This window comes from Periophthalmus magnuspinnatus, chromosome 13 (assembly GCF_009829125.3).
Source record: "Periophthalmus magnuspinnatus isolate fPerMag1 chromosome 13, fPerMag1.2.pri, whole genome shotgun sequence".
Lineage (NCBI taxonomy): Eukaryota > Metazoa > Chordata > Actinopteri > Gobiiformes > Gobiidae > Periophthalmus > Periophthalmus magnuspinnatus.
The window spans coordinates 14,055,300-14,071,986 of record NC_047138.1 but is presented as its reverse complement, the minus strand read 5'-3'; the positions used below and the strand labels follow the sequence as shown (position 1 = coordinate 14,071,986).

Below are 16,687 nucleotides of genomic sequence, written 5' to 3'. Positions count from 1 at the left end.
TGCTAATCATTTTTCACTCTGTCTCCAGTACATCTCCATAAATGCCATAGACCCTCATCATAATGTTTTGTTTTTTTTTCCTCCTCCTCCGCTTGCGTGTGTCAAACATGTGTTCACTCTCAGTGGGAGGTATGCTCTGTAGTCACTGTTTGGACACAGTTACCTGGACTGATACTGATCAAAGACTCTTCTCTCCCCTCTCTGATTCTCTCTCTCCTTCTTTCTTTTTCTTCTCTTTCTCCTCTCTTCTTTTCTCTCTCCTCTTTGGTGCAGATCCTGGACAGCTCGGGCCATGTAAAATTCTGCGTGGATGCCAGCAAGCCTGATATCGGGAGCTGGCTGAAGCACATCAAGTTTGCCCCCGTGTCTGAGCGACCCAACCTGACCGCGTGCCAGATAGATGACCAGGTAAGATGAGAAAAAAAAAAAATGTATATATAGAAAAAGTCTGGGTTGTCTCATCTTCAGGTCGTGCTTGAAATGTTGATTTTTGATCCCAATTCTCAAAAAAAAAAAAAAAAAAAAAGCTTGCAAAATTACTGAAAAAATGCATTCAGGTCAGATTTAAAAATTCACATTGAATGATTTCACAATTCGAAATGTTAATTTTTATCAGAATAATTCTGTGTTGGAGATATATTTGTTTTGACATTGTATTGCAGACAATGGTAACACTCCCTTGGATTTAACCCACGTATCAATTAACATAAGTATCAGTATACATCTCCTTGTTATCTCTTGTTGATGAGGAGTTATAGCGAATCGAAACAAAACTACTCTGTTAAGTTTCAAAACAGAGCAACATTTTATTTATACAATGATAAAATTAAATAAATACATCAGAATCCCAAATTTATCAAATCCCTCAAACCATTTTCAACCTGACTCAAACTTAACCTACGCATTTCAATTCAACTTTTACACCCCATTCATGTTTTTTTTTGAAAATTAAATAAAAAAAAAAACAACAACTTAAAATACTTCCAACTTCCCTTTGACAACGCTCTCCATCCCATCTTAGAGTAATTAGACACCCCTTCCCCTCCTCTTCTCCTGCTCCCTCCCTCACGCCCCAAGTAGCCCCTCCCACACATCAAATCGCTTTTATTTTGGTAGATCTGTGCGAGCAGACCACAGGCTTAGATCACAAACGTTCCGATGGTTCCGCGCGCTCGTACATAGAAAATCAGCCAGATGACGTGCCGGGAATACGCTTCACCTGGCTCCTATACAAACGCATGACGCATCTAGCCTGACCCGAGAAGGATGCGAGTATATAGCAATGTTTGTACCCCCGCTCTGGTGGTCCATCTTGATAGTACCTGTTGAGTCTTTAAGGAGATGGCCACCGAAGATTAGGAAGAAGAAGTGGTTGATGATATCTAGCGACAAACAAAAACAAAAAAAAAGTGCTGGCTTTGCTTGATACAATTGTTGTTTTCTGGCCCCTATCGTTCAGGTATAAGAGCGAGATGGAAGATTACATTATTGGTAGTGTGGTTGCAAGGAAATATTTGGACATAATAAGGTTGTGTTTATGCCTGTTTGGGTTTGGATCCTGGTTTAGTCCTGGTTCGGTCCTGTTATAGTCCCAGTTTAGTCCTGGTTTAGTTTAATTTTGATGGTGGTGGTAGTGGTGTGTGTGCAGGTCTGAACGCATGCAACCTATGAGTACTATGCAACGAGTGTGTTTTTTGTTACTTACTTCTTATATTTAGACATAGTAAGGTTGTGTTTACACTTGTTTTGGTTTGGATTCTGGTTTAGTCCTGCTTTAGTCCTGGTTTGGTTCAATTTCGATGTGGTGTGTGCAGGTGTGAACGCATGCATCCGATAAGTACTATGCAACAAATGTGATATTTATGATTCATTTCTTTTGTAAACAACAAAATTATACCTCAAAATATATTACATAACAGCCTTTAAAAGCCCTATTTGAAATCAATGAATGCAAAAAAAGAATGAGTCAAACTCTCTACAGAAGCATGCGTTTGTGCTTGGTGTAGTTTGAATGAATAAAACTTCTGAGTAAGATTTTATTGAAATTATGGACAAAAGTTGAGACAAATATTTGAATGATTTTTGTAAACTGTCTGCGATTTTTGCACAGTTTTTGTACATTATTTAAAACAACCTCAAAATATTAATTATATCGTATAGATCTTCAGAATTATATTTAAACATGCAATATAGCCTCTGTACTTGATCTCTACAAGACGTATTTGATTTTGTTACTTAAGTAAAACTATAAATACCAGGGCAAAAAAAAACAACAACTAGTGAAGTAAAAGTATCACACACACACAAAAAAAAAAAACTTAAGTCAAAGTATTATGTTTAAAAATGTACTACAGAGTAAAAAGTAAAAGCATTTCACCCTGATTTTGAGGTCTTATAAGGCGTCAAATGTATAGTGATTTTGATAAAACATTTGACATTTTAAACTGATAATAAAACCCCTACTAACACATGCAAAAGCGGTAGCAGTATATGTACTGCGGCTACAGAGGAGGAGGGGGGTTGTGGGTGCGATTCCCTGTCAGCGCCTCGGTTCTGCTCGGGCGGCGCTCTAAGCCCGGGATAGCGCTCGGACATGGCTGTGATGAGCTGATTGTTCCTCTCGTATTCACACTGTCACAACACTGCACACGTCCTTAAGCCTTCCGGTCCACACACACAGACGATATGGCCCACAATGCACTGCAGTGAATGAGCCCGAATGGGGGGTCCTCTTTTTTACTTTTTCATTAAGTTTACAAATGTGTGTAGACTTGGTGTGGCTTGAAGTTGTGTATTCTGTTGTAAAGGGTAGTAGAAGTACTCAAAATGTAGGCCTGCTAAAGTAAGAACGAACAGGAATTTACAATATAGAATAAAATATGGTTTGGGCAGTATTTAAATGTTGGGAGTACATGATGTGAGTACTTTTACTGCAGTATTTCCTACTAATGAGTTACTTTTATTGCTACTCCACAACTCCAACAATCATAACAAAGTAGACCTCGCCACTACTACTACAACTACCACAACTACTACTACTACAATAACAACTACAACCACTAATACTACTGCTACTACTACCACTGCTACTTCTTCTGCTTGCATCGCTACTTTGAACTAACTAACTAATGTACCAATGCTTCATAATAAAGTATACAGTAAAATATGTAAAGACACAACTGTTGAGGGCACAAACATATTAAAACTACTGCAAACAATGAGTACTACTACTGCAAGGCTACTTCTATTACTACTTCTATCACATGAAGTAGCTAGTGCACGAGCTACCCCTTCTACTCCATGGCAGAGCAAGTACCATAATACCACTGCTACTTTCCTGTATCTTATGACGCTACTTTACTTCTACTATTACTGGCATGTCACCGATCCGAAGTACTATCACTTAGCCCTCATTGTGTGTATTTATCGCAAATACTCCCAGCACTACTGCACACCTGTAAGTCTCTTTCACATAGACTTATTCCAGATTGCTTTCTGCGGTCCTGACGACTCCCCGCGCTCCTCATTCAAATGTGAAAAGCTAAAATACACGCTACCTGCTTCTAGCGCCTTTTATTACTACTCTCCAACCACACATAATACCCCCCCCCTTCTCCCCTTCTCCCCTTCTCCCCTCTCTCTCCCTGTGTCCCACCATCTCACCGGCCCGGGCCAAAACGTCCTTCTGCACAACATCAAGCTAAGAAGTAAGAAATTGGAAAGAAATATCGCAGTTCCAATCCTGGTTTTGGCCCCCGGGCGTTATCGGTGATTTATTTGGAGAGCCAGTTGTGAGCGGCGTAGTTCACTTGTGCTGTACTTTTTTTTTTTTTTTTCGAAGCGCGGGTTTAGTGCGAGAATATAAGCCCTTATTTCTGACCCAGTTCTGTTTATCGTAAAAGTTTATGAGCGATTGCAAGAGGAGAGAGAGGGAGGGAGAAGGAGGGGGAAAGAGAAGAGAGGAGGGTAGGAATGAATGAGTTACCAGAGGGAGTAAAAAAAAGGTAATTTTAGTTTGTAGTGTTTGTGTTTTGTAATGCATTCAAAGCTATATATGAAGTGTGTATTTTAAATAGGCTATATAGTGTTTATGTAATTGTTTATGCAAATTAGGTAGTTACTTAAATCAGTTTTTTTCCTATTAACATAACACTTACATGCAAAAATAAGCTCTATACATCTATTTCTATACAATTATACTTAATGTATTTTTATAACAAGAAACTTAAGTCAATTTTAGACTTGGAACTAATTGGAAGTTTGAAGTAGTCCTTTCGAGGCTACCGTAGCTTTTGTAACATCAAGCAGTGCAAACATACAGAATTATGCTAGTGATAAAGTTGCTATATAAGAAAAATCACATGCCTATAGCATCTTGTTATTAGCATTAGCAATTAGCAATTCTATATTTATGTACGCACCAGCTCAAAACAATGACATTTTCCATTTTAATCAGTATTTATTTTAATTGGAAGTTTGTCCGGTTAATTGGAAATTTTAAGTTTCTCTTGTTGAGGCTACTGTAGCTTTTGTAACAACGCAAACGTGCAGAGTTTTGCTAGTGACAAAGTTGCTATATAAGAAAAAAACAAAACAAAAAAAACGTGTCTATAGCATCTTGTTTTTAGCATTAGCAATTAGTAATTAGCAATACTCTACAGTGTTTTTTTTTTTATTTTTATTTTTTTTATTATTCTTTCTTTATTTACGCACCAGCTCCAAACAATTACATTTTCCATTTCAACTAGTATTTTATTTTAATTGGAAGTTTGTCCTATTGAGGCTACCATAGCTCTACTGAATGTATTTCTATAACAAGAAACTTCAGTCAATTATCATCTAAAATGAACTTGTATAAACTAATAATAGAAATTGGACGTTTGTCCTGTTGAGGCTACCGTAGCTTCTGTAACATCAGATAATGCAAACGTGTAGGATAAATGCTAGTGTAGGATTATGGTAGTGCTATATGAGAAAAATCACGTATCTATATCACCTTGTTACTAGCATAAGCATTTAGCGATTAGCAAAATACAGTGTTTTTATTGAATTCTATCTTTATTTACTCACCAGCTCAAAACAATTACATTTTCAATTTTTATCAGCATTTTATTTGACCAAAAGTGCACTAATACTCTAATAATGCAGTTCTTGAATGTACTTTTTCTCACTCTTTGTAGTAATTGCACCACTTGAAAACCAATTTACAGTTTAAACCCATCCACAACATTACCACACAAGAATGATCTTAACCTCCCTCATTGTCTGCACACTGTTAGCTCGTCCTCTCCAAACCCGGTCTAAACGGCGGCCGCACTGATCCCCACATAATCATCATTGTGTTTTGTCGTTGAGATAATTAGCGCCAATTAGCTCTCCGACACCCTCCATTCTGCCCGTTCAATTGAAAACAAAATGGATTCCGCGTAATTAACATCATCCGGGAGGGCCCTCGAGACCTTTTCATATGAGACAGTGCAGCGGAGACGACGCTAATCTACTAACCGCTATTGACTCTCGCTGTCTAAATGGGATAAAGTGGCTAAGTAGCGTATTACAACCGCGCTGGTACGGAAGATAGGATGTGCGCTGAGGAGCTAGCTAACCGCAAATGTCAGATCAAATTATGAAGTAAATGTAAGCAATTCATTTTCAACAATCTAATCAACTGTTTGAATGACAAGCCTAAACGTTACAGAAAACAAAAGATCAGTGATAGGAAAGTTGGATGTTAAAGCCATATGGGCCAAACCAGGAAGGGCATCTGATTTAATACTATTATTCCAAATTGATGCAGATTCTGAAAACTAGAAAATATTAATTGTTTAAACATAATGAAAGGCAACAAAATAAAAGTAGTAAAGAACTGTACTTAAGTAGAATCTTGAAGTATTTGTACTTTACTTGAGTACATTTTACAGTGGATACTTTTACTTTTACTTCACTATATTTGAGAGCAGGTATCTGTATTTCCTACTCCTTTACCGTTCAGAATTGGACTGAAAAGTAAAATATGATACTTTTACTTTTACTTGAGTAACTTTTTTTAACTTCTGCATCTGTACTTTTACTTAAGTAACAAAATGCAGTACTTCATCCATCCCTGTATAAACACCAGAAGTGGAAGAGTTGGCATGAAAGAAGCTCATATTTGGCATCCATTTTGTAGATTTATCTTCATCTAATTTTGTATGTAACTTTCTGGACGTGTCACATCACCTGCATTACGTCATGGAAATTTAAAGTTAAAACCACACTTTGGAACATTCTTTATGGAGATGAAAAACATATCTATCATGGAGAGATGTTTTCTGCCATACAGTGGGATATTTTCGCCCGTGGAACAACATTTCCATGGAAACAAACAGGAGGAGGCCCTCATCCAGGCCAAATAGGAGTAAGGTTTGTTAGCTTTTTCTCAGTTTGTCAGCAATAAACAACCAAAATGATGAAAAAATGCAGCTAAAATGTTGCATACTGTGGCTTTAAGTGCATTTTACAAGTTTGCACAATGTTGCACAAAGAAAGACTGAGATAATAATCAAAAGGTGTGTGTTTGGACTTTGGTTTGATTGATTACGATTTTAAAAATAATCCTCATTTATCCAGGCTTGGAATAGCTCAAAAATATACTGCGTTCTATTGTTTTATTTGGCCTGAATTTGACTTACACGGTACTTTACATTCAAGTCATATTTTGTTTGATCAGACTCCTCTAAAGATTACAACCTGTCACCTGAATCAAGGAAGCAAATCAGGTGATAAACGATACTACAAAAAAAAGTTTAAAAAAATAACTAAATGTGTTTGTAGTTCGTAACCAGCGCATATCGGTGAGTGTCATACCTGTGGAATGAGCCGCAGTGTGCTGTGGAGGGCTTGGCCAATCGGGTGTGACCTTGTTTACATTGCTTATAACCAATGGTGTCAAGGTAACGCTCCGGCTGGGGTCATGACCTCCCTGTGCTATTCAGATCCACAACAGGTAGAATCAAAGGCCTCAGCGTGTGCACTTGGCCTTCGTAAGTAACGCCAAGTAAATAACTAACACCGTTGCGCCACAAAACAGAAAGGAAATTGGACAGGTTGCCAGATATGAGGTGAAATCATTTTGTTTATTAATGTATTGCACCGATTATGGGGTAAGTTTCTGCGCCCTCTGCTGGTAACGTAGAATTTTGAATGCGAAGCAACGTGTACTCTGTAACTTTTGTAGTGTGAGGATCTGCCTGTTTGCTCAATAAATATGTTACTAGTGGAAGATCACGTTTAACTTATCTCTGCAAGTTACAGGTCAGATCTGGGGAGAGGCGAGCCCGCTATTATTTACAAAGACCCGATGAAATAACTGCGAGATCCATGTTTAACGCCGTACTAGACAATTGACCTTGACCCGACGCCCAAAAACGTTCCACAGTGTGTCTTTGACTTACCCCACACTATGTTCTTTTGCCCTCCAAAGATTTGTGTATTTGTTGTAGATTTGCCTTATGTAAACTCGGACTCAGATTAAGTCCTTTTTCTAAGCACAATAAAACCCGACCTTGTAACTATTAGGGTCAGCGTGCTATCTCCAAAGGCTAACCTGGTATTTTAAGCCACCGTTTTGGCCAGGGTATGCATTTATATGTGTGTGTGTGTGTGCTAGCAATGACACACTGTTCAAAGTTGTAGCCCTCTTTGTTTGTATATGTTTGTGAGCGCTGGCTAGTCCTGGGGGAACGGGTTTGGAATTCCCCATCATATTCTCCCGTGCCCGCTCGTGTGCTGCGGCCTGACCACACAACTGCAGCGCTGCTCTCATTATACGGCCTATGGGGCAATAAAGGCATTCCAGGATTACACTATTACATGCAATTAGCAGCGATGGAGGGCCAGATTTTCCGAAACGTAGTCTAGCTAGCTTATTGCATGCTACCGTAATGTTAATCTTGCAGGTTTGTGCTTCTCAGCGGCGCACTTGAAAACCATTCGATGATGTAGGTGCCAGGAATAGAGGCATTATGGGATTTTAGGTTTTATTCGGGGATTTTTTTTTTTTTTTTTTTTTTTTTTTTTTTTGCAATGGCCTACTGTAAGGTTTTTAAACACTTCCTTGTTTTCACATTAGGGTTAGACAATATAAAATACATAATTTTTTTCCCCTCATGTTGATCAATTATAATTTTCTTCTTCTTATTTTTTTTTTATTAGATTTTTTTTTTTTTTTTTTTTAAGTAAAACAAATTAAAAAATATTAATTTCCAGAACATGAACAAGACATACTTTTAATGACTGCTGTTTATGCACAATAGAATACTACAAAAGTGTACTCCAAGATTGGCTTTTGACCTCTGAATTCAAATAGTCATAGCAGTAGTACTGATAGTTGTAGTAGTAGTAGTAGTAGTAGTAGTAGTAGTAGTAGTAATAGTGGTGGTCATAGTAGCTGCAATAGTAGTAGTAGTAGAAGTAGTGGTAGTAGTAGTGGTAGTAATTTTAGAAGTTTTAGCAGTAGTAGTTGTAGTTGTAGTAGTAGTGGTAGTGGAAGTAGTAGGGTAAGTGGTAGTAGTAGTTGTAGTAGTAGTAGTAGCAGTAGTTGTTGTAATTTTAGTTGTTGTAGTAATAATAGTAGTAGTAGTAGTAGTAACTGTACTTGGACTAGAGAATCAAGCTGATCATGACAATTAAAAATCACTGACTCTTGACTTCAATTGAAGTATGATTAATTGCACAGCCTGATCCTGAGTATCATCCTCACAGAGCGGAACAGTTATCGAAACACTGACTGTCTCTAAATGATAACATTATTATGGGATGTACAGAGGTGACAGCAACAGGAAAGACACACACACGCACACACACACACACACACACACACAATACAGTCATGTTATGGTCAGCTAACAATAATATACTGCTAATAACCACTGCAATAATAAAGGACCTTTTCCATAAAATGTTTAAAATGACTTATTACTGACTTATGACTTATTTTTAAATATTTGTTATGTTATTTTGTGGAAATTCAAAATACGCAGAAACACTCTGAGACTAAAGAATGTCACAAAATCTTGAAAGTTTGGTCCAATTGTAATGTCCCGAATGTAGACAGAATGGTAGCCAGACCTCAACAAAATAACAATTTACTGACCGCCTTGTGTCCTTGTATTAACTGATGTCCCCACTTCTCAAAATTCTCAAACAAAAAATATGAATCTTAATCAACTCCACCCGTGCTCTTAACATCTCCCTTTAAAAACCCTGAACTACAGAACTCTTTGTACCTTACTATAGGACAAATATAGCTTGTAACAATTTGTCAAGTTACAGAACAATGTTACCTAAGCTAAAATAATAGACCTGCCACTTGAGTACACTAAATTCCTTCACCAGATTTGGGAATGCTCTTAGGAATACCGGCCAGGAATTCTCTCAATGAACGGCGAATACTTGTCATCTGCGCCTTTCCCAGAAGACTTCCGTTTCGCATTTCTAATAAATTCCTTGCATTTGCTATCACGTCCACACAGGAGGAAGGCGCTGTATCGACAGAAATAACTCGGACATGATTGTTTCATGGAGAAAGGCCATTGTGTGAGCCCGGGAAATCCCACAATGCCCTGCTCTGTCAGCTGATCCATCAACACAACTAAACTTACAAAATATACATGTTGTTATTTGTTAAAGATGAAATTTTGGTTTTGCATTTTGATTAACTACAGCATTCATACCAGTCAGGTAGTAGTAGTAGTAGTAGTAGAAGTAGTAGTAGGAATAGTAGGAGGAGGAGTAGGAGGAGGAGCAGTGGGAGCAGTAGTAGTACTACTGGTGGCAATAGTTGTACCAGGAGCAGTAGTAGTAGTACTAGTGGCAATAGTAGTAGTAAAGGTGGTGGTGGTGCTGGTGGTAGTAGTAGTAGTATTTGCAATGATAATAATAGTGTACTTCTTTAGTAGTACCAACAACAGTAGAAGTATAATTTGGTTTAAATAATTGTAGAAATACTTGAAATAGTGCATAGTAATAAGCCTAACTGTAGTAGTCCTAGCAATAAGAGTAGTAGTAGTAGTAGTAGTAGTAGTAGTAGTAGTAGTAGTAGTAGTAGTGGTGGTGGTGGGGGTGATGGTGATGGTAGTAGTTGCAATAGTTGTAGTACTGTAATATAATAGCATCAACAGTAGTAGTGTAAATGGAGAAATAGTAAAAATAAGGTAGTAGTAATAAGCATAATTGTTGTAGTACTACTTGTATTAGAAGTATCAGACGTAGTATTGGTAGTAGTGGACTAACAACAACAGTGCTATTAACAAACATTAAATTGGTAAGAGTTAGGTTTGATCACCAAAATGGTACTATTAGTTTAAATGTGATACTAGTACTAGTGTATCAAAATGAAAAAATCTGACATAGAAGATTGCGATGATCTACTAAGAAACAATTCCTCCGGTGCCGTTTCCTCTCCCCTCTGCGTTCTGTCTGCAATTTGAATAAAGCGCTGACAACTGAAGATTTATGTGTCTACAATTTTGCATATTTGGACAAGCCTCACTATTCAAACCTTACATAAACACAAACATAACATTATTTCTCTTGTTTTCCAGATCTTCTACAAAGTCACTCGCGAGATCTTCCCCGGTGAGGAGCTGCTACTTTTCATGAAGGCTGAGGAGTATTCATGTGACAGTATGGCCCCCGATATCCACGGTTGGTTCACTTCACACTCGCGCGGTCATGTCGGGGAGGTGTTTTCTTGTGAGTCGCTAATGCTAATATTTACCTATGGCTCGTTCTCCTGTGTGCAGAGGAGAGGCAGTACCGCTGTGAAGACTGCGACCAGCACTTTGAGTCCCGCTCCCAGCTCCTGGACCACCAGAAGCAGCCGTGTGGGATGCCTCCGGTGTCCTTCCTCAACCCAGGTATGACTAGTAATAAAATTATTGCAAGGCTCAACTAGGGGTGAGTGATATGGCAAAACTGAAGATCATGATTTTGATTTTATTTACACTTTTTTCTGCTGCCTTTTTGGAAGTAAGTAAAGTCGCCTGCTTCTTTTGAAACTTCACGCTACACTGTGATTGGCTATATCCAGCTGTCACTCACTCAGAGCCTCACAGAGTTTAACCAGTTATCAAAGAGGGAGGGAAAAAGTATCTGCATTATATAGAGAAATTGAATCACGTTTTGGGGGTATCGCCAAAAGAGCAGATCGTCACAGGGATGAGAACAGTCTTAGGTTCAACTAATAGTAAAGAAATAAATAACAAAACATATGAATACATTTTATCTTACATATGAAAAACAATGGGGATCTTCTTCTGCCCAATGACACAACTGGGGTATGCGTTACCAGCAGCAAACATAGAACTGTAACTGCTTTTGTCATGACTACAATCTAAATTTATACAATCAGCCAGGATCAGCGTTCGAGTCCTACATTTGTATACGCTCTTTCCCTCAGGAGGAGACAATGATCTGAAAGCCCAGGAGCCTGAAGACCTCCGACCACTGCACCTGTCCCAAGGGTTCCACGAGTGCAAGGAGTGCGACCAGGCCTTCCCCGATATCCAGAGGTATAGGATCTTTTTTTGGGACTTGCTTTAATTTCAATGGCATCAGCTGAATGCGTAACACGACACGACAATGGACAAATGAACTATAATTAACAACCTGCTTGTTTTGTGTGTAGTCTGGAAGCCCACATCCTGTCCCACTCTGAGGAGAGGGAGTACAAGTGCGACCAGTGCCCCAAAGCCTTCAACTGGAAGTCCAACCTGATTCGCCATCAGATGTCACATGACAGCGGCAAACACTACGAATGTGAAAACTGCTCAAAGGTAAAGTCATGACACGATGTGATGCAAACATTGTGGCATTAGGCTATCCCAGTATGTTTAGCCTGAGTACGTCACAAGATTGTTGACAGGACAGTATAAAGGTAGAAGTTAGCTAGGGAATCCCACTTATCTCCAAATTGAAAATACATGGTTCGTGTACATGTCATGCAAAGGTATCTTGTGTCTGCAAAATGTACAAAACTCATCATAGACCTTAATGTAAAGAAACACCCAAATCTTGATCCAGTCTTTCTGATCTAATCCATGCACTTTGATTTCAATTTATGTTTTTAAAGTATCAATCCCCAAGATACTAATTGATGCTAAAACTAGTATCATAACTACATACTCATCTGAACAAGTAACAGTATTGAAAAAATAAACAAACTGGACAAAATGTGACTTTTTGTGAATTTACAAGGCCTAGATATGTTAAAAATTAGGTAACACTTCATAATAGTAAATGATTAGTAAACATTTGTTAATGAGTGTTTTCAACCCATGATTAGCTCATTTATAAATGCTTTGAAGATATGCCCTATTAGGAAATGTTACCCAAAATTACATTCTCGTCTAAGAAAGTCATTAATCACCATTTGGGTATCAAAATTGGTATCCAGTCTTGAACCTTTTCCTTATTATCACAATAAAAATTTTAGTAGTAACACTAAATCAAGACAACCTCACCATCATTAGGTCCGTCACCTCTTCCCAGCCTTTTCTTACTCTCTTGCTCTTGTTGAAACAGTGGACACCCGATATACCAGTATTTTTCAAATCACCTTCTTCGTCCCTCGCTGTGTAGTAATAGTAGTTGCAGTAGCAGTTGTAGTTTGACTGCACAGCAAAACAACTTCACATGTACACGCTCTATACCAGCCTTATTTGTCTATTTTGCATCTCACATAGCAACATCCACTCCCTTAAGTTGAAACCTGATAGTAACTTTAGTCCTGTGTGTACGCTCCCTCCCCCAGCAGGTGTTCACAGACCCCAGTAACCTGCAGAGGCACATCCGCTCGCAGCACGTGGGCGCTCGGGCACACGCTTGCTCCGAATGCGGCAAGACCTTCGCCACTTCGTCAGGCCTCAAGCAGCACAAGCACATCCACAGCAGTGTCAAGCCCTTCATGTGTAAGTCACTAAGACCCTACCTATGTAAGTCTGACCTCAAATCATAACCATACTTTCACTATGTTTATGTAATCTATGGTATATTAACCATTTCACAGCTTATATATGGTAGAATTGGTTGTGCATGTTGATTTACAGGGTTGGTGTAGTCAACAGGTTGATCCCCGAAGAAATACAGTTACATATATGATGTCATAAATTTGTACTATATGAGCTCATTCTGCATATTTGCAGTTAAAAGTAATTGTTTGCTTGTGGTGTGGTGGCACAGTGGAAGATGTGTCTACCTCGCTCGCCTCACAGCCAGTAGGTCCCCAGATTTATTACAGGACCATGTGAGTCCTTTTGGTTTGGAGTGTACATGGACTCCCTGTGTCTGGATGGGTTTTTCTCCATCAACCAAATGTAAATGTACATGTAACAGTGGGACGCCAGTGGCAAACCTGTTGTGTCCTTAAGCAAGGCATTCCACCCAAAAGAGTCTACCCTATGGCAGCTGTGGCTAAAATAGAAGCTTACCACAACTGGATAGAGAGTGAATGAATAATGTACTACATTGTAAAGCGACTTAAAGTATCTGGAAAAGCACTACCGGTATATAAGATGAATGCAGAACATGTACAAAAGGCTGTATCCTGACCAAGATACTAGGTCAAAATCTAGAGATGGCTCTCTGGGCATTTGATGCTTAAACTCAGCCATATCACCTTAATGTTTGTATGAATACAAGCATTCTGACACAGGGTACAGACTTATGACATCATAATAAGTTGACTGCTTCTTTGTGGGGACAGATGTAAAACAACTAACAATATTCCTGCAACGCCATGTAGGTACATACGTTTGTACACTGTAAAGGAATGACATTTGAGATTAGTATTGTTACAACATGTCAACGTCAACCTGCAGTTCGATTTCTTATAAAACAAAGGCCATATTTGAATCAGCATTTACCCCACACTCAGACTGCACATGTACAGCTCCAGCCCAGTGGCTGCAAGTATTCCGTATAATTACAGGTAACGAGAGGAGCTCAGACTGCATGCTGTGCAGTCTGGTGGAGCCAGCGGAGGTGCCGTGGCCCTTTGTTGGGAGTCTGTTTTTGCCAGACGCCAGAGCCGATCGCAAGCCTTTTCCCTTAATAAATAAATAGTTATCACATGAACACGTAGTCTTACGTATGCAGCTTCCAAGGCGGTGACCTCAACAGCACAACAGAGCCTCCGGTTTTTATGTGAGTGTCGAACTGCAACAAAACCGGTCCAATGCAGGAGTCGCAACAGAGACCAGGTGCAGTCTGAGCAAGGCGTACTACTGCTGAATCTGCGTCCCTAGCCTTTAAGATAGCATGTCAATCTCCCACTCCCACTTGAAATTTAAGCAAACCCATTTTATTGACCTCACCTGACCTGCTTTTGGAAAACATTGCACCGCTAACATTTTTAGTTTCATCTCCTTATGCTAGCCGCTAACTCCAAGCCCTAAACACACTTCGACCTCTGACCCCTCCGCCACCTTGCAGCCTAAAGCATTATGACCTTCACCATCGACCTTTCGCCCTTGCATCTCCGCCTGACCTCTGCTAACTCAAAGCTGGGGGAAAGCTGGCAGCGTTCACACACGTAGAAAATGAGTGCAGATACTAGCTTACACTGCACGATGCACAATTCCTCGCAAATGGCAACCACATGGCCTCTCCCGTGTGCGCATTCAAAACGAGAGTCCATTTGGTGTAATCAGCAGAAAATATGCAAGTTTTAAAACAGCAAATGGGGGTGTGAAAAAAAAAGAACAGAAGGGAAAGCCTGAAACATGGTCGGTGTCTGGGAGAGATCGATGATTGACAGTGTTTGGACTGCGTTTTGTTGGAAATGTAAATTCAAAACACAATTTATACATTTGCAAATCTTGGATAGGTCTACAGAAGATACACTCTACAATTTCAAATCTCAAATTGCATTATTGTGGGACAGATAAACCCAGTTCACAATTTATTCATTATCAAATCTTATGTAGACCTGCAGATGCATAGTAGAATTTCAAATCTCAAACTTTTCACATCACCTGAGAGAATATATATTTATTTCTTCATTCATTAATTAATTCACACTGTGGCTATATACAGTTATTCACAGTTATATTTATTAAAATGTACTTTATATTATTTATTTAAGCCGCAGAATGGAACCTGCTCACTCACAAATACACACAAACATTGGTTACTGTTGAATAATTAATCTTGAAACATTGTTGACAGGTTTACAGCTAATTTAAACTCTCTAAGTGCTATGAAAATGCTCTGTTGAAATGTGTTGTTTTATACCCCACAGTGTTCAATTGGGAACAACAAAAAGAATGCATTATTTATTCCAAAATAGTTTGTCTTCATTCTCCCCCGATTACATCAACCACAGATAACTCATACCAATTAACTTTAACATTAACATTACAATATATGTTTTAGATAGATATATTTTAGATTTACATAACATCCAAAGTTGGCTGCAATATTTGGCACTCTCCGCACTTTCCCCCCTCAGCTCTTCCTCCCCATTCCCTCAAATCGCTTTTTGTGCACCTTGTGTCTGGAAGTCATCCAAAGTATGCAGAAGTGTAATCACACCAAGATCCTAACCACTTCCTTATCCTCATTTTGTAGATCTAATAACAATGTGAGTGAAATCAATCATGGTGCTCTGGTTCGAACCGCTTTCTACCATTAGGAGATGATCAAAGTACCACTGATGTGTCAGCTGTATTGTATCTGATCTGCGAAATGTCTCTTGGAGCTTACAGTGCAATAACAACAACAACCGAGACATCTTCCAGTGCATTCTTGACTTTTATTAGCATAGTCAATCAAGCTAGCATGAGAAAACAATATGTACTTGGCCTCTATAGTGCTCTTTGTGAATCGGAAATGGTGGTACTAGATAATTTTGACAGACAAATAATGGCCATAGCTTTGTTTTGTGCCACGGTACACGGGACAGGGTCAGGAAGGGTTACATGGAGACATGGTGGGCTGGGTGTGGGAAGGTGAACCAGCGTTGAGACACAGAGGGACAGATATCTGAACAAGGTGAAGGGGGCTGAGGGGTGGACAGCCGAGGGGAGAGGACGTGAGACCTGTCCCTGGGAACCGGACTCCAGGATAGGATTCATTCAACTTGACTTCCTTCGCAAACTTAAAATAGCGCCATTGTACTGAGCGCGGCTGAGAATGTGTGTGTGTGGAAGGTTATGTCTGCAGTGTTGTGTGTGTCTATCAGTTTCTCAGTGTAAATGTGCTGCAGTGTCCCCTGTGTCTGTGTGCGATTGTTTACGGAGTCCCTGGGAGCGTCCCTGGGAGGACAATGGGGCTGGACATGCATGGGAATTGGGTTTGATGTGCAGGTGATGAGTGGTAGTCACTGAGTCACACTGTCAACCAAACAGTTCCTCTGACAATGCCAGGATCTGGACACACCTACTCCCATTTTACTTGGAAACTACTGATGGGAACACATGCATATCATTCATATGCTGTATTTCCGATGATTTGCCTTTTTAGCCTGAAGTTTTTATTGTGTCATAGGTCTGTTTTCCACCAAACAGTTAAGTGGGTCATAAATGGGGTCAACATATTGAATATTAGTGTGATCTTCTTCTGAGCTCAGCTTTGAACATTGACACTATTTAGACAAACTAAAAATGGGAACTTTTGTATCGCTGATTAGCTGATCTTTACTGATGGT

The 16,687-nt window shown here is 39.2% G+C and overlaps 1 protein-coding gene across 12 annotated transcripts in view; it reads left to right on the top strand.

The window, feature by feature from the left end:
- mecom (MDS1 and EVI1 complex locus) overlaps positions 1-16,687 on the top strand; it is a 165,621-nt gene that overhangs the window by 130,429 nt on the left and 18,505 nt on the right. For 4 of the 12 annotated variants that reach the window (XM_033976731.2, XM_033976736.2, XM_033976730.2 and 1 more), the window contains exons 3-8: positions 274-408; positions 10,584-10,686; positions 10,785-10,898; positions 11,441-11,552; positions 11,669-11,816; positions 12,794-12,974. In XM_033976731.2, the coding sequence (XP_033832622.1) occupies positions 274-408; positions 10,584-10,686; positions 10,785-10,898; positions 11,441-11,552; positions 11,669-11,816; positions 12,794-12,974 (793 nt within the window). The remainder of the gene's footprint in view (positions 1-273; positions 409-10,583; positions 10,687-10,784; positions 10,899-11,440; positions 11,553-11,668; positions 11,817-12,793; positions 12,975-16,687) is intronic. The other 8 variants (XM_033976740.2, XM_033976734.2, XM_033976739.2 and 5 more) reach the window with 3 other exon arrangements.